The sequence below is a fragment of the Amphiura filiformis genome, chromosome 10, assembly GCF_039555335.1.
Source record: "Amphiura filiformis chromosome 10, Afil_fr2py, whole genome shotgun sequence".
Classification (NCBI taxonomy): Eukaryota; Metazoa; Echinodermata; class Ophiuroidea; order Amphilepidida; family Amphiuridae; genus Amphiura; species Amphiura filiformis.
The window spans coordinates 8,020,923-8,040,018 of NC_092637.1; the positions used below are offsets into that span (position 1 = coordinate 8,020,923).

At 35.2% G+C, this 19,096-nt stretch overlaps 1 protein-coding gene across 1 annotated transcript in view; it reads left to right on the forward strand.

The window, feature by feature from the left end:
- The window catches only part of LOC140163340 (uncharacterized), a 104,609-nt gene that overhangs the window by 25,166 nt on the left and 60,347 nt on the right, over positions 1–19,096 (forward strand). Inside the window, exons 8-11 of the mRNA XM_072186738.1 lie at positions 344–511; positions 1,501–1,773; positions 5,070–5,180; positions 6,579–6,851. Coding sequence (XP_072042839.1) covers positions 344–511; positions 1,501–1,773; positions 5,070–5,180; positions 6,579–6,851 — 825 coding nt within the window. The remainder of the gene's footprint in view (positions 1–343; positions 512–1,500; positions 1,774–5,069; positions 5,181–6,578; positions 6,852–19,096) is intronic.

Here is a 19,096-nt window from a genome sequence, read left to right on the forward strand (position 1 = left end):
GCATTGATGGACTTGCGAACAAAAGGAGTATGTATGAATAGATGCGACGAGATTACCTGCGGAATTATCTATATTGTATATATTATTATATAACACTATCAACAACCGTTACACCTGGTGAATATTTGACTTTTGTATTCAGTATAATACTTTTGTCTAGGTCTAAACCCCATCTTTCATGGCATGGTGTTTATTAATCATATGACATGTGGCAAATGATAAAATAATACAAAGAATCATTTCCTGACATTTTTGGCTGTGAGTGATAAAATGTCTTGTGACTGTTGTTTAAATCTACTACTGTACTATTTTAAACTTATTTCTTACATCACTCTAACACCAGGTGTGACCACCGCTACTCTAGCGGCAACCACTCTGCCATCAGATGTGATAACTGCCGCTCCAACGACAACCGTTCTACCACCAGATGTGACGACCACTGCTGCAGCAACAACTGTCCTGCCACCAGATGGGATGACCACTGCCCCACCAACAATTGCTCTGCCACCAGGTAATCAATCTGGCACGCGATTAAAATTACAGAATTCGGTTAAAAACATGTTGAGTACGATAATTTGGGTTTGCATATTTCAAAACCAAAATTTTTGACACTGACCTGACAGTTTCGTATGTCTTGGACGACATACTCTTCAGAAGAATTGGTATCCCATAATCCTCTGTGCTGGTAGTAACACAGCTCAATCCCTTTGGGGCGTGGTCTTGAGGACAGGGTCATACAAGTGACTTAAATGGTAGGCCCCTCGTCTCTGTTCATGACGGCAGGACCTCTCCTGCAAATCCAGATTGATTCTTTGATAAAGCTAGTACTCGCATCACACTCCTTCTGTAATCTGGATTCGCAAGAATCCAGATTCAAGGAAAGGAACAACAAGTGCACATTCTAAACTTCTAATTTGGTGACAAAACTTTTATATAGTAAATGAAAAGAATGAAATAGAGCGAGTTGAAAACTATTGCAGCCATACGGCACTAGATGGACTAACCTGGGTACCCACAGAAATATGTGTATTCGTTATTTTATATGATAAAGACGTCATGACCTATATTTCAGGTATCACTTGATTCCAGTAAAGTTTTGAGAAATTTTCTTTTTCTACAAAAGCATTTGTTGAAAAATTGTACAATTAAGTGTACATAACATAACATCACATAATTTATTTTTCCTCAGATGCAATTTACAGAAACAATACACAGTAATGGTAATGTACAAAAAATATTAATTACATATTTTACAACTGTACAGTTACATATTTTATTTCATATATTGGCAATGGCGGACTTATGTTGTGAAATATAACTTAACCATTTCAGAAATATCGGTAATTTACGGTATGTTTTGAGTCATCATTTACACCAAACTTGATATCGATTTGAGAGTAGCCGCACATTCATATCACTTCCAAAGTCATAAGCCCCTACCAGGGAAAATCTACTACTCTTTATACAATATGTTAATTTATTGTCTCTTTCTCTTTTTAGATAACTATGTCTGTGAAGGTAGTAACTTTCATCTTGAATGTCCCACTGGTCAAAGGATTTCTGTTTCATCTGCATTATATGGCCGTCAAACAACCGATATATGTACAGACCGACGCATTAGAACAGTTAACTGTGCTGCCGACAATTCACTGGATGTTGTTCGACAACGATGTGAGGGGCAAGAAGCATGTGACATTCAGGCAAGCGATTATGTATTTGGTAATCCATGCTATGGGACTTTCAAATATCTGGAGATACAGTATTCGTGTGAAGGTAAAAAAAACTAATGTGGAGCTTTGATGGCCTATTGTTAGTTCACCAAACAGGGTGTCCCGAATAATTAGTACCCAACCACTGGACACTTGAATTGTTATCTATAGCCTTTTACTACATTTATATGATAAGATGAATAAATGAATGAATGAAAAAATGAATGAATGAATGAATGAATGAATGAATGAATGAATGAATGAATTTCCAAAAGTGTAAAATGTGACATGGAAAAACATTTGCATGTTCGACGGGAATAACAATTATTTATGGGAATTAACTATATATTATTTGCGACGGCGTGTACAGCTTGTTTCATTATCAGGATATAAAAGATTGACTAAAAACTACACCCTCCTAACATTGAAAAATATTTGTCTGCATAACTTCATATACAAAGCCAAACTTTTCCTGTTTCAAAGCATTCCAAAATGCTGTATTAAGAATTTCAGACTTTGAGGGGTTCTCTCAGATTTAATTTAACAAATCAAAAGCTAGTTCAACGGTTTCAGTACCACTAGCTTCAACAAAAGTGGACACTAAGACAATTATGTATCCATTTTTGATAAAATCGCAATCAATGTCATATAAATTATTGAAAAAGGAGAGGAGTTATTCATTTTCTCTTTACATGTACTTACAGACCCAATGTATCAAATCACGTAAACTTGTAATTTGTGAATATATTTATGCTAGTTTATTATACCAATTGTTGGTCAATGACAGGAGTGAAGTTCGAGTACATGACAAGTAAATGAGGATTAAAATCGATTGTATTTCTTTCATGCCTGTAAACCAATCATCACTTTTCAAAGACAAGCTAAACGTGTTTACTAATTACATATATGCCTAACGCATATGTATGCTTTATACTCTTAGCAATCGGACAAATCACATTGAATTACGTGTGGACAAAGTGAATTTTGACCATCGGAAGTAAAACTAGCACCATTTTGTTAATTTAGCTCCTTTTGCTTTCATTTCTTCATCACATACTTTTAGAAAGATATACATTTAGAATATGTAACAATATCATGAATAGCTTTTCTACAATTCGAGCAACTACCCTCTGAAATTGGGTAAAGTTGTTTTTGGCCCACACTGTAGGTAATTACCTATTACTACAGCTATACTACAGAAGCAAACATTTTAAATTTAAACATTTTAAAAGTACTTAAAAGTATTATAAGAAAGGTTTTTAAGACAAGTCTCCACATATATAAATGATAGTATTTGAACCTGGGACCTTGAAAGTATATTTCAGTTTGGTATTTTGGTAAAATGGCCAACTTAGTGTGTGACTCGCGTTACGCTCGATCATTATTTGATAACATGGCTCCAATTTTAAAGTTCTAAACATGCTCAATTTAATTTCAATTGTGGTAAGTTATATTTTAATATAACAGTAATGTAATTCAACTTTAAATGACCTTCTGTTCTGGAGTGGGGAAACTGGGGTGGGATTGTGGTGGTGGGTGTTAATTATGGAAATTCAAACTTTGAATTTGAAATTTGAATCAGGAATATAATTTTCATAAATTTTATCTATAATAACTTGCGTATAATAATGCATGACACTTCATATTACATTTAACAGGTATATCAATCATTTTCTTGCATTTTAATAAAATATATTGTTCATCACTATATTGTTCATCACTATGTTGTTCTTCACTATGTTGTTCATCACTATGTTGTTCATCAAATCATCCCATTTATATATATAATATAGTCTACAGTTCATCAACCATAAGATTTTTCTGAATGCATCCGTAACGTTACACGCAACATGGATATTCCACTCCTTATCCAGTAGTCCGGTAGATAGGGACAAAAATGGTTTCAATTCCTGCAACTTGCTAAGGGATGTATAATTAGTATGAGCCTTGGGGAGGGTGAAATTGTGAGGCGAAATGTTTTGGGCAAGCCATAAGGGAGGGAAAGCAATTTTGGCAGGTCAAAGGAGGCAGGCAGGCTATTTTTGGCACACATTTATGGGGCAACTTTTAAATAAAATAAAAGAAAATAAGAAATGCCGAAATGTTCCAATAATACACAATATATCTAGGTTGACAAATTGGGTTGACAAATTGGGTTCCTAAAGATTTTGCATGTGCTAAGGGGCTAGGATTGTTTGACGGCCAAGAAATTTTTCGCAGGCTGAAGGAGGAAACAATTTTTGGCATGTCATTTGGGGCCCATAACTATTTCACAGTTCCTTAGCAAAATATGTCGAGCATTATTTAGACAATAGTTATTTCAAGATGAATTTTATGTAAGTTGTACTCTAAGTTGTTTGCCAGTACACAACTCAATATCCACATATTGTACTATTACAAGTTCGGGTATAGGTACAGTACTGCTTTATTACACAGACCCTAAGGAGGTCAAGGGTCTGTGTTTATAATATCAATATAGGGAAGTTTTTGACCATTTTGTATTAAAGTTGCTGATATCCAAAACTGAAATGTAGGTTTAAAACAGTTACATAATTATAAATATTACGATATGTAAAATACTCTTTTATTTGCTTGGACATAGTGAGTGTTATTTTGTAGAGGTAAACGTCAGCAGGACACCGGTCGACATTCGGACATTCAAAAAAGTGCATGTCTAACACATTTCTTTTGAAAACAGAGAATGCCAACCACAAAGAGGTATCTCTTGATAATAATAAAAAAGAACCTGACTATTTTCATGCCTACATGCACAGTGTCGCAGACAAGCTAGGGCAGTGTTATTTTCCAGCTTTCAAGCCCTACTGTACAGTATAATACATGTACATGCGACACTCATTATAATATCGTGACTCGCATTACACTGTGACTCGCGTTACAATTTTGAATAGTCTCTATCTGGTGGTATAATACGCGGATTTAGGGTTTCTTTACCGGAAGTCAATTTGTGCCGAAATTCCTTCCCAAATGCAATATGCGTATTGCATAACAAAGAATATTGATTAACCTCCGACCTGTATCTATTGTTATGCAAAAAGCTTATTGCATTGTGAGAAGAAATTTCGGCACAAATTAACTCCCGGTAGAGAAACCCTAAATCCGCGTATTGCAGCGAACCAAAAATCTTTATGAAATACTTATGAGTTATAGTCAGGCGGTTGTTCTTTTGTGACTTGTGTTACATGTTTCCAAATTTGTCATTTTTTATTTTGATAAGCTACGTATCAAACAGCCCTATCACAAAAAAAGAAATGTTTTTTCTCATATATTAAATTCTTTAAATCGATGGAAAAAATACTACAGCTGATATTCAGTTGAAAAAATCATTGTAAATTACTCCAGCTCCAGCGACAACCGCTGTACTACCAGATTTGATGACCAACACTCCGTCAACAACTGTCCTGCCACCAGATGGGATGACCACTGCCCCACCAACAAATGCTCTGCCACCAGGTAATCAATCTGGCACGTGATTAAAATTACAGAATTCCGTTAAAAACATGTTGAGTACGATAATTTGGAGTTTTCATATTTCAAAATCAAAATGTTTGACACTAACCTGACAGTTTCGTATGTCTTCGGCGACATACTCTTCAGAAGAATTGGTATCCCATAATCCTCTGTGCTGGTAGTAACACCGCTCCATCCCTTGGGGCGTGGTCTTGAGGACAGGGTCATACACGTGACTTATAGGCCCTCGTCTCTGTTCATAACGGCAGGGCCTCTCTTGCGAATCCAGATTGATTCTTTGATGAAGCGAGTACTCGCATCACACTCCTTCTGTAATCTGGATTCGCAAGAATCCGATTCTAGGAAAGGAAAGCACATTCTAAACCTCTACTTTAGTGAAAAAACTTTTATATAGTAAATGAAAAGAATGAAATATAGCGAGTTGAAAACCATTGCAGCCATACGGCACTAGATGGAGTATCTAGCCTGGTTACCCACAGAAATATGTGTATCCGTTATTTTATATGACAAAGAAATCATGACCTATATTTCTGGTATCACTTGATTCCACATTAGAGAATGAATTTGGAGAAAACCTTCTGATAATTACAAACACTCGCTGAGCAGCAAGATCTTCCTTCTAAGCTTTTAATCCGATAAGCTGATTATCTATTTGTTTTCATGAATTGGAAGACATTCTTTGATGTATTACTGAGCTCAATCATCTGAAATTACTGGAGCGTGAGCCACCCAGGCTGGTGGCTCAGCATAGTATTTTATTAACAGAAGGTTTTCTCCAACTTCATTTCCTAATGAGTAAAGTGTTTTGAGAAATTTTCTTTTTCTACAAAAGCATTTGTTGAACAATTGTACAATTAAGTGTAGCGTAAACGGATGGTTTTATTTTACAGACTCTTTTCCTACTTTACAGTTGAGTGTACTGAATATGGCTATAAATTGTCTAATGGAAAAACATGTATTCCTGAAGTCTGGAAATTTGATTACTTCAGTGACAGTGCTGATAACATAACATAACATAACATAACATAACATAACATAACATAACATCGCATAATTTATTTTTCCTCAGATGCAATTTACAGAAACAATACACAGTAATGGTAATGTACAAAAGATATTAATTACATATTTTACAACTATACAGTTACATATTTTATTTCATATATTGGCAATGGCGGACTTATGTTGTGAAATATAGCTTAACCATTTCAGAAATATCGGTAATTTACGGTATGTTTTGAGTCATCATTTACACCAAACTTGATATCGATTTGAGAGTAGCCGCACATTCATATCACTTCCAAAGTCATAAGCCCCTACCAGGGAAAATCTACTACTCTTTATACAATATGTTAATTTATTGTCTCTTTCTCTTTTTAGATAACTATGTCTGTGAAGGTAGTAACTTTCATCTTGAATGTCCCACTGGTCAAAGGATTTCTGTTTCATCTGCATTATATGGCCGTCAAACAGCCGATATATGTAGAGACCGACCCATTAGAACAGTTAACTGTGCTTCCGACAATTCACTGGATGTTGTTCGACAACGATGTGAGGGGCAAGAAGCATGTGACATTCAGGCAAGCGATTATGTATTCGGTAATCCATGCTATGGGACTTTCAAATATCTGGAGATACAGTATTCGTGTGAAGGTAAAAAAACTAATGTGGAGCTTTGATGGCCTATTGTTAGTTCACCAAACAGGGTGTCCCGAATAATTAGTACCCAACCACTGGACACTTGAATTGTTATCTATAGCCTTTTGCTACATTTATATGATAAGATGAATGAATGAATGAATGAATGAAAAATTGAATGAATGAATGAATGAATGAATGAATGAATGAATGAATGAATGAATTTCCAAAAGTGTAAAATGTGACATGGAAAAACATTTGCATGTTCGACGGGAATAACAATTATTTATGGGAATTAACTATATATTATTTGCGACGGCGTGTACAGCTTGTTTCATTATCAGGATATAAAAGATTGACTAAAAACTACAACCCTCCTAACATTGAAAAATATTTGTCTGCATAACTTCATATACAAAGCCAAACTTTTCCTGTTTCAAAGCATTCCAAAATGCTGTATTAAGAATTTCAGAATTTGAGTGGTTTCTCTCAGATTTAATTTAACAAATCAAAAGCTAGTTCAACGGTTTCAGTACCACTAGCTTCAACAAAAGTGGACACTAAGACAATTATGTATCCATTTTTGATAAAATCGCAATCAATGTCATATAAATTATTGAAAAAGGAGAGGAGTTATTCATTTTCTCTTTACATGTACTTACAGACCCAATGTATCAAAGCACGTAAACTTGTAATTTGTGAATATATTTATGCTAATTTATTATGCCAATTGTTGGTCAATGACAGGAGTGAAGTTCGAGTACATGACAAGTAAATGGGGATTAAAATCGATTGTATTTCTTTCATGCCTGTAAACCAATCATCACTTTTCAAAGACAAGCCAAACGTGTTTACTAATTACATATATGCCTAACGCATATGTATGCTTTATACTCTTAGCAATCGGACAAATCACATTGAATTACGTGTTGACAAAGTGATTTTTGACCATCGGAAGTAAAACTAGCACCATTTTGTTAATTTAGCTCCTTTTGCTTTCATTTTTTCATCACATACTTTTAGAAAGATATATCAATTCAATTCAATTCAAGAAACATTTATTTCACAACTTCAAAAATACATAGTATAAATGACAAATGCCATAATTTTCAAACCAATTACATACAAAGCAAATATATACATTTAGAATATGTAACAATATCATGAATAGCTTTTCTACAATTCGAGCAACTACCCTCTGAAATTGGGTAAAGTTGTTTTTTGGCCCACACTGTAGGTAATTACCTATTACTACAGCTATACTACAGAAGCAAACATTTTAATTTTAAACACTTTAAAAGTACTTAAAAGTATTATGAGAAAGGTTTTTAAGACAAGTCTCCACATTTATAAATGATAGTCAGTGAAAAATTTTCACTGACCATCCAGGATTTGAACCTGGGACCTTGAAAGTATATTTCAGTTTGGTATTTTGGTAAAATGGCCAACTTAGTGTGTGACTCGCGTTACGCTCGATCATTATTTGATAACATGGCTCCACTTTGAAAGTTCTAAACATGCTCAATTTAATTTCAATTGTGGTAAGTTATATTTTAATATAACAGTAATGTAATTCAACTTTAAATGACCTTCTGTTCTGGAGTGGGGAAACTGGGGTGGGATTGTGGTGGTGGGTGTTAATTATGGAAATTCAAACTTTGAATTTGAAATTTGAATCAGGAATATAATTTTCATAAATTTTATCTATAATAACTTGTGTATAATAATGCATGACACTTCATAATACATTTAACAGGTATATCGATCATTTTCTTGCATTTTAATAAAATATATTGTTCATCACTAAAAATATCTTGTTCATCACTATTTTGTTCATCACTATGTTGTTCATCACTATGTTGTTCATCAAATCATCCCATTTACATATATAATATAGTCTACAGTTCATCAACCATTAGATTTTTCTGAATGCATCCGTAACGTTACACGCAACATGGATATTCCACTCCTTATCCAGTAGTCCGGTAGATAGGGACAAAAATGGTTTCAATTCCTGCAACTTGCTAAGGGATGTATAATTAGTATGAGCTCTGGGGAGGGTAAAATTGTGAGGCGAAATGTTTTGGGCAAGCCATAAGGGAGGGAAAGCAATTTTGGCAGGTCAAAGGAGGCAGGCACATTTTTGGCACATATTTATGGGGCAACTTTTAAATAAAATAAAAGGAAATAAGAAATGCCGAAATGTTCAAATAATACACAATATATCTAGGTTGACAAATTGGGTTGACAAATTGTGTTCCTAAAGATTTTGCATGTGCTAAGGGGTTAGGATTGTTTGACAGGCCAAGAAGGGAGCAAGCCATTTTTCGCAGGCTGAAGGAGGGAAACAATTTTTGGCATGTCATTTGGAAATCGGGGGCCCATAACTATTTCACAGTTCCTTAGCAAAATATGTCAAGCATTATTTAGACAATAATTATTTCAAGACGAATTTTATGTAAGTTGTACTCTAAGTTGTTTGCCAGTACACAACTCAATATCCACATATTGTACTATTACAAGTTCGGGTACAGGTACAGTATTGCTTTATTACACAGACCCTAAGGAGGTCTAGGGTCTGTGTTTATAATATTAAATATAGGGAAGTTTTTTGACCATTTTGTATTAAAGCTGCTGATAGCCAAAACTGAAATGTGTGTTTAACAGTTACATAATTATAAATATTACGATATGTAAAATACTCTTTTATTTGCTTGGACATAGTGAGTGTTATTTTGTAGAGGTAAATGTCAGCAGGACACCGGTCGACATTCGGACATTCAAAAAAGTGCATGTCTCACACATTTCTTTTGAAAACAGAGAATGCCAACCACAAAGAGGTATCTCTTGATAGTTTAATAATAAAAAAAAACCCTGAATATTTTCATGCCTACATGCACAGTGTCGCAGACAAGCTAGGGCAGTATTATTTTCCAGCTTTCCAGCCCTACTGTACAGTATAATACATGCTACACTCATTATAATATCGTGTCTCGCATTACACTGTGACTCGCGTTACAATTTTGAATAGTCTCTCTCTGGTGGTATAATACGCGGATTTAGGGTTTCTTTACCGGAAGTCAATTTGTGCCGAAATTCCTTCCCACAATGCAATATGCGTATTGCATAACAAAGAATATTGATTAACCTCCGAGCTGTATCTATTGTTATGCAAAAAGCTTATTGCATTGTGAGAAGAAATTTCGGCACAAATTAACTTCCGGTAGAGAAACCCTAAATCCGCGTATTGCAGCGAACCAAAAATCTTTATGAAATACCTATGAGTTATAGTCAAGCGGTTGTTCTTTTGTGACTTGTGTTACATGTTTCCAAATTTGTCATTTTTTATTTTGATAAGCTACGTATCAAACAGCTCTATCACAAAAAAAATTGTTTTTGTGCCGTATATTAATGAGAAAAAAGTCGATTACTTTTGATTATCTGCTGTTAACAAAATGTAGGAAAATATATTAAATCCTTTAAATTGATGGAAAAAATACTGCAGCTGATATTCAGTTGAAAATTTCTTTTTTGTTAACTTTAAAGCGTATTTATGCAAAATATATCATCAATCATTGTCAATTACAAAGATGATATTTTTCAAAATATTAATTTTAACATGGAATTGCCCATAACAATATGTTTTGAATATACTTTATCTTCGTTACAATAGTTTAAACAACCTCTGGATGTAACCCCATCTTCATTTGTGTTTACTAACAACATAAATGACAAAAATGATATATTGCAAATTATAAAAGATTACAAAGAATAATTTCCTGGCATTTTTGGCTGTGAGTAATAAAATGATTGGGCTGTGTTTATCTTATTTCTTACATTACTCTACCACAGATGTGACGACCACCGCTCCAGCGACAACCGCTCTACCACCAGATGTGACGACCACCGCTCCAGCAACAACTGTTCTACCCCCAGATGTGATGACCACTGCCCCAGCGACAACCGCTCTACCGCCAGATGTGACGACCACCACTCCGGCAACAACCGCTCTACCACCAGATGTGACGACCACCGCTCCAGCGACAACCGCTCTACCACCAGATGTGACGACCACCGCTCCAGCAACAACTGTTCTGCCACCAGATGTTACGACCACACGTGACTTAAATGGTAGGCCCCTCGTGTCTGTTCATGATGGCAGGACCTCTCTTGCGAATCCAGATTGATTCTTTGATGAAGCGAGTACTCGCATCACACTCCTTCTGTAATCTGGATTCGCAAGAATCCAATTCAAGAAAAGAAAGGAAATAAACAACAAGTGCATATTCTAAACTTCTACTTTTGTGGAAAAACTTTTATGTAGTAAAAGAAAAGAATGAAATATAATGATTTGAAAACTATTGCAGTCATACGGCACTAGATGGAGTATCTAACCAGGTTACCCACAGAAATATTTGTATCCGTTTTTTTTATATGACAAAGACATCATGACCTATATTTCAGGTATCACTTGATTCCACATTAGAGAATGAATTTGGAGAAAACCTTCTGATAATTACAAACACTCGCTGAGCAGCAAGACTTTCCTTCTAAGCTTTTAATCCGATAAGCTGATTATCTATTTGTTTTCATGAATTGGAAGACATTCTTTGATGTATTACTGAGCTCAATCATCTGAAATTACTGGAGCGTGAGCCACCCAGGCTGGTGGCTCAGTATAGTATTTTATTAACAGAAGGTTTTCTCCAAATTCATTTCCTAATGAGTAAAGTGTTTTGAGAGATTTTCTTTTTCTACAATTTGTTGAACAATTGTAAGTGTAGCGTAAACGGATGGTTTTATTTCACAGACTCTTTTCCTACTTTACAGTTGAGTGTACTGAATATGAATATAAATTGTCTGGATATTTGATTACTTCAGTGACAGTGCTGACAACATAACATAACAGAACAGAACAGAACAGAACAGAACAGAACAGAACAGAACAGAACATAACATAATGACTTAGGTAGTTTTGTTATGAGGGTAACGATATTGCATTTGGTTGCTTAGTTCTGGAGTTATAAACATAGGAACTCCTGTACAACACAAACGGCAACCTTGAATCTAATGGAAAAACATGTATTCCTGAAGTCTGGAAATTTGATTACTTCAGTGATAGTGCTGACAACATAACATAACATAACATAACATAACATAACATAACATAACATAACATAACATAACATAACATAATTTATTTTTGCCATAATTCCAATGCTGCTAGAACATTTTTTGCAAGTTCATCAATATGATTTTTCCAGGATAGATTTTGGTCTATAGTTACACCTAAAAATTTAAATGCAGTTACATTCTTTATTTCATATATTGGCAATGGCGGATATATGTTGTGAAATGTAGCTTAACCATTTCAGAAATATCGGTAATTTACGGTATGTTTTGAGTCATCATATTACACTAAACTTGATATCGATTTGAAAATGTGGATGGATTTTTTTGAGAGTAGCAGCACATTCATATTACTTCCAAAGTCATAAGCCCCTACCAGGGAAAAATCTACTACTCTTTATACAAGATGTTAATTTTCTTCGTTTATCGTTTCTCTTTTTAGATAACTATGTCTGTGAAGGTAGAAACTTTCATCTTGAATGTCCCACTGGTCAAAGGATTTCTGTTTCTTATGCATTATATGGCCGTCAAACATCCGATGTGTGTACCAATGGACCCATCCGAACAGTTAACTGTGCTGCCAACAATTCACTGGATGTTGTTCGACGACGATGTGAGGGCAAGAAACATGTGACATCCAGGCAAGCAATCGTGTATTTGGTGATCCATGTAGAGGACCTGTCAAATATCTGGCGATAGAGTATTCGTGTGAAGGTAAGAAACCTAATGTGGAGCTTTGATGGCCTATTGTTAGTTCACCAAACAGGGTGTCCCAAATAATTAGTACCCAACCACTGGACACTTGAATTGTTATCGGTAGCCTTTTACTACATTTATTTGATAAGATGAATGAATGAATGAATGAATGAATTTCCAAAAGTGTAAAATGTGACATGGAAAAACATTTACATGTTCGACGGAATAACAATTATTTATGGGAATTAACTATATATTATTTGCAATGGCGTGTAAAGCGTGTTTCATTATCAGGATATAAAAGATTGACTAAAAACGACACCACTGCTAACATTGGAAAAATATTTGTCTGCATAACTTCATATACAAACCCAAACTTTTCTTGTTTCTAAGTATTCCAAAATGGTGTATTAAGAATTTCAGAATTTGAGGGGTTTCTCCCGGATTTAATTTAACAAATCAAAAGCTAGTTCAACGGTTTCAGTACCACTAGCTTCAACAAAAGTGGTCACTAAGACAATTATGTATCCATTTTTGATAAAATCACAATGAATGTCATATAAATACAATTAAAAAAGGAGTTGATTTCATCTTCTCTTTACATGTACTTACAGACCCAATGTATAAAATCACGTAAACTTGTAATTTGTGAATAACTCTATGGCAAAAAATGTGGTTATGACTCGCGTTACGAAAAATTACCCCTTCCAAATTATGCTTTTACTTTTTCAATATTCCTCCTCAACAAGAGGCCGCACACAAAGGTTGATACCACTAGGTAATTACCTATTACTACAGCTATACTACAGAAGCAAACATTTTAATTTGAAACATTTTAAAATACTAAACTGAAATATACTTAAAGTATATTCAGTTTGGTATTTTTAAAATGGCCAACTTAGTGTGTGACTCATGTTACGCTCGATCATTATTTGATAACATGGCTCCACTTTGAAAGCTCAAAACATGCTCAATTTCATTTCCATTTTGGTAAGTTATATTTTAACACTATATAACACTAACAGTAATGTAATTCAACTTTAAACATGACCTTCTGGAGTGGGGAAACTGGGGTGGGATTGTGGTGGTAGGTGTTAATTATGGAAATTCAAACTTTGAATTTGAAATTTGAAATTTGAATCAGGAATATAATGTACATAAATTTTATCTTGAATAACTAGTTTATAATAATGCATGACACTTCATTTTCTTGCATTTTAATAAAATATATTGTTCATCGCTATGTTGTTCATCACTATATTGTTCATCAAATCATCCCATTTATATGATATAGTCTACAGTTCATCAACCATCAGATTTTTCTGAATGCATCCGTAACGTTAAACGCAACATGGATATTCCACTCCTTATCCAGTAGTCCAGTAAATAGGGACAAAAATGGTTTCAATTCCTGCAACTTGTTAAGGAATGTATAATATCCAATATAGGGAAGTTTTTTGACCTTTTTGTATTAAAGTTGCTGATGTCCAAAACTAAATCTACATCTACATCTATCTTATACTCAAAAACGTTGCCGAAGCAATATCTAATTGATAAGCAGTGCGGTGGCATTGCATGAAAAAAACACATAAACATATAGACACTAATAATCTTACAAAAATATTAGTTGTAACTTAAAGCTCTTTTGAAAGCTGAAATATTGGTGATGTTGAGAGTATTTGTATTTACTACTGTACTATTTTAAACTTATTTCTTACATCACTCTAACACCAGGTGCGACCACCGCTACTCTAGTGACAACCGCTCTACCACCAGATGTTACGACCACTGCTGCAGCAACAACTGCTCTGCCACCAGATGTGACAACTTCACCTCCAGCGACAACCGCTCTACTGCCAGATGTTACGACCACCGTTTCAGCAACAACTGTCCTGCCACCAGATGGGATGACCACTGCTCCACCAACAATTGCTCTGCCACCAGGTAATCAATCTGGCATGGCACGCGATTTAAATTACAGAATTCCGTTAACATGTTGAGTACGATAATTTGGAGTTTTCATATTTCAAAACCAAAATTTTGGACACTGACCTGACAGTTTCGTATGTCTTCGGCGACATATTCTTCATAAGAATTGGTATCCGATAATCCTCTGTGCTGGTAGTAACACAGCTCCATCCCTTGGGGGTGTGGTCTTGAGGACAGGGTCATACAAGTGACTTAAATGGTAGGCCCCTCGTCTCTGTTCATGACGGCAGGACCTCTCTTGCGAATCCAGATTGATTATTTGATGAAGCGAGTACTCGCATCATACTCCTTCTGTAGTCTGGAATACTCCGATACAAGGAAAAGAAAGGATATAAACAACAAGTGCACATTCTAAACGTCTACTTTGGTGAAAAAACTTTTATATAGTCAATGAAAAGAATGAAATATAGCGACTTGAAAACTATTGCAGCCATACGGCACTAGATGGAGTATCTAACCAGGTTGCCCACAGAAATATTTGTATCCGTTATTTTATATGACAAAGACATCATGACCTATATTTCAGATATCACTTGATTCACTTGAAATTTTCTTTTTCTACAAAAGCATTTGTTGAGAAATTGTACAATTAAGTGTAGCGTAAACGGATACATAACATAATTTATTCTCAGATGCAATTTACAGAAACAATACAAAGTAATGTACACAAAATATTAATTACAGATTTTACAACTATACAATTACATTGTGGAGGAAAACTGAGAAATAAGACCATTTGCCTGCCAAGTCCCAGACTCCAAAATTAATTCTCAATTGTAACATGAAATAAAAGAGCATTTATAAGTATCCTTAAGGGAGGGGGAATGGGCAGACTCCAAGACCCCAATAAGTTTGTCCAAACAAAGTTTTTGGTCATATATTGATGAAAGAAATTGTAAGCTATCGGGTCAACCAGATAACATTGGAAATTTCCTCCTCCAAATGCCAATTTCATCTCTTTCATTATTGCACTAACGCGTTTTGGATCGAATGGCTTGCCATACTTGAAAGTTTTTGAATTTTTGATTGACACCATAATATTTAAATATTTAGCTTCATTAAAGGTCCGTAACCCGATCGACAGCATCATCCCCCCGATATTTTTCATTGTTGATGAGGTTTTGGTATCACATAATAGATACTATTTTTCTCATTACTATCCTGAAATTTGACGCCCCAAGTCGATGTATTTCCGGAGAAATCATGAAAAACATCGGCCTTTACAGGCTACCAATTTCTAAATAATAAAAAGTACTTTGGATTTCTGGGTAGGGAATTATGAATGAATAATCAGTCTCCTCAACAGCTACTTTTGTTTCGCGTCATTCACATTCTGTGAAAAGAGCGAACCACACTAACTGCTGAGGGGACTCCCTGGGAGACTCCAGCTTTACGGCGATAGTATAATAGCTCCAAAAATTCCGTCATGTAGGAAGCGGGTTAAATAGCTCAATTGGTTAGCGCGTTATGTTTTACCCATGAGGTACCCGGTTCAATACCCGGTAACAGTTCTCTTTTACCTCTCCATTTTTAACCCAAAGTTTTTTACATTCATTTGAAATGTACATATTGCAAGAGGAAATATATTTTGTTTCCTTTTTTTCTGAAATGGTACGAAAAAGAGTTAAAAACAAAAAAATCCGTTCAATATATGTGCATTTGCAGCATTGTCGTCAGGTTTGTTTTGTTTTCGTCGATAATGGCATGGCTATTGCCATGATTTATACACAAAAATATATCATGAACGATATAAAGACGAAACTGGTTGTGGTTAGTGGTAGGCCTATTATAATTATTAAAACTAGTGTCACAACTTAGCATTTGCTTTAGTATCGGAACGTGACTAGTGGAGCTTGATTGTCATGTCAGTGCACCGCACGCACGCACGGCACATGACGAAGGGAATTACGGCACATGTTGTTGTTGCTTGCCTGCCCAGAATGCAATTCACGCATACCAAGGTATTGGATTGCGAATTTTGCTATTTATTCACATTTACGCTGAAAATGCTCTCGTTTTTTCACGAAGCAGCATAAAGGGGACGATATTTGATATTATTATGTAGTTTTAAAGACAATCTATATCCAAAACCAATAGGGTTACCCCCCTTTAACAGTAAAGTCTAATTTAAAGACTATGCGCACACAACTTTACTGCTTTTCCCGGCTGCTTTTAAAGCTTTCTTCATAATATGGACGGTTTTCCATTGTGCAACGTGACATCTCACCATCTGATCGGCACATTGATCATGAATTTGCTCTGTGAATTTTGTAAACACAATCCAACAGCTGTTTCCCACTTCCGGGTCAATCAGCATAAAATTCATAAATTAGTCGCCCACCTCATTTTAGTATTTCAATTGTACAGGTCCACTCATATGGATGTAAGCTATAGATAGTCGTCAATCACAGGACGGCTATAAACTAGCGTATACACGAGACTAATTTTATAACCATATTGGGGGACGATATAGAAGAAGATAGAAGAAGAATTATGATTGGTGGAATATTTCTCAATTAACCAAATTGACCAATAGAGAAGCAAGTCTCATCGAATCTGGCCTGGCATGAAAAATGGATAATGGCGTGGTGTTCAAAACATTGTGGACAGTTTTCCGACAAGGATTAGCCTCCAAATAAGGCAAAAGGCAAAGTCAAATCATACAATGAAATAATCGCAAGATTCCACGTCTCATGCAGTAACAACAGGGTAAGTAAGAAAACGCGAATAAACAAATTGGCCTCAGAAATCTAGGTTTTAATCCAATAAGTACAACCTCGGGTTTTTCGAAATATGATGTTATATACTGCGCCAATAAAGTATCCTTACACTTGGGAAAATAATCACAATTTCAAAATTGAACAATATTGGGATAAATTTGTTTTTTTTATAGATGCACTATCTAATCCTGCACATTATGACACCACATTGAATCCAATGTAACCTCAAGAAGTAAAGTTACAAGCAATTGAATAGACGAAGGTCCAGTTTTAAAAGTGACAAACTGGCCTATACAAGGCGCAAAAGATTCCAACAAGCGAAACAAAGAGACAACACAGTTTCTTCAATGAAGCGTTATTTAAAGCAGTTTTATTTCAGTTTTACTTCTCTGTACTTTTCATAACTTTCATTTTATTTGTCAGTTCTTTTGTTTCAGTTTTCTTTTGTTCCTTTGTTTTTAAATTAAAGCCAAACGCATAAATTAGCCATTCACCACTCTCAAACCAAATGTCTAGTCTGCGGAGTTATGAATAGGCAGGTTTGTCACTTTTAAAACTGGACCTTCGTCTAATCAAATGCTTGTAACTTTGCTTCTTGAAGTCACATTGGATTCAAAGTGGTGTCATAGTGTGCAGGATTAGATAGTGCAGCTATGAAAAAAACAATTTTACCCCAATATTGTTCAGTTTGGAAATTGTGATTATTTTTCCAAGTGTAAGGATACTTTATTGGCGCAGTATAGCTTGTACTCGTTGTTTTTATCACTTGCAAACTTCGATAACAACCAAAGTGTACTTGGAGAGTGATTTAAAATAAATGCGCATGTAGTCAGCATAATGTTTTCAAGAATTTCTGACGGTCAAACCAAAATTTTGAGCATGCCATTGTGAAAAATGATTCTTAATTCAAGTACACGTGTAAAACCGTCAGAAAACAGTGACATGGGAAGACAAATCAAAGTGTAACAGTAAATTGGGAAACGCACAGCTGCTGAAACCATACTGAAATTTTGTGTATATGTATGTATAACAAATGCCCAAAAGCGATTGTGTCTGACATTTCTCTTGTTTGAAAAATGTGCAAAAACCCGATTTTTCACTAATTTGCCCCCAAAATCTTACCAGATACAAAAGTTAGTAAAAAAAGAGTACACATGTCATGTACTGACCCATGGTACTTCTCACACTAAATAGTAGGTGTAGGTCATGCGAAATTTGGATATCCAACTAGATTGCCCCGCAGAGCTACAAAAACCACAATCATTAAAACATAATTATCTTGCTAAGTCGTGGCACTTAGACGCTTCCGTAGTATAAGCCTTGCTACATATACGCGCATTTCTCAGATACAGGGATCTACTGAATGAAGCCAAGGCTTCCTATCATCGATCGCAAGTTGAAGACACTGATCAACGCAACTTGTTCCGCGTCATCGACAAGCTTTCGAAGCCAAAGGTAGAACAAGTTCTTCCATCGCATGAAAGTCCAAAAATATTGGCTAATAACTTTGCCATGTTTTTTGATGACAAAGTCAAAAAACTGCGAGCTGGCCTTGAAAATAAGATCTTCACACCAGTTTACATCGAGATTGGCGAGAAATGTTCCAGTTCTTTCTCTGAGGACGATGTTTTGAAAGTAATGAGGTCTTCATCCGTAACATCTTGTGGACTCGATCCTTTACCATCTAAGGTGTTTAAGATGTGTATGGGGGAACTCGTACCAATC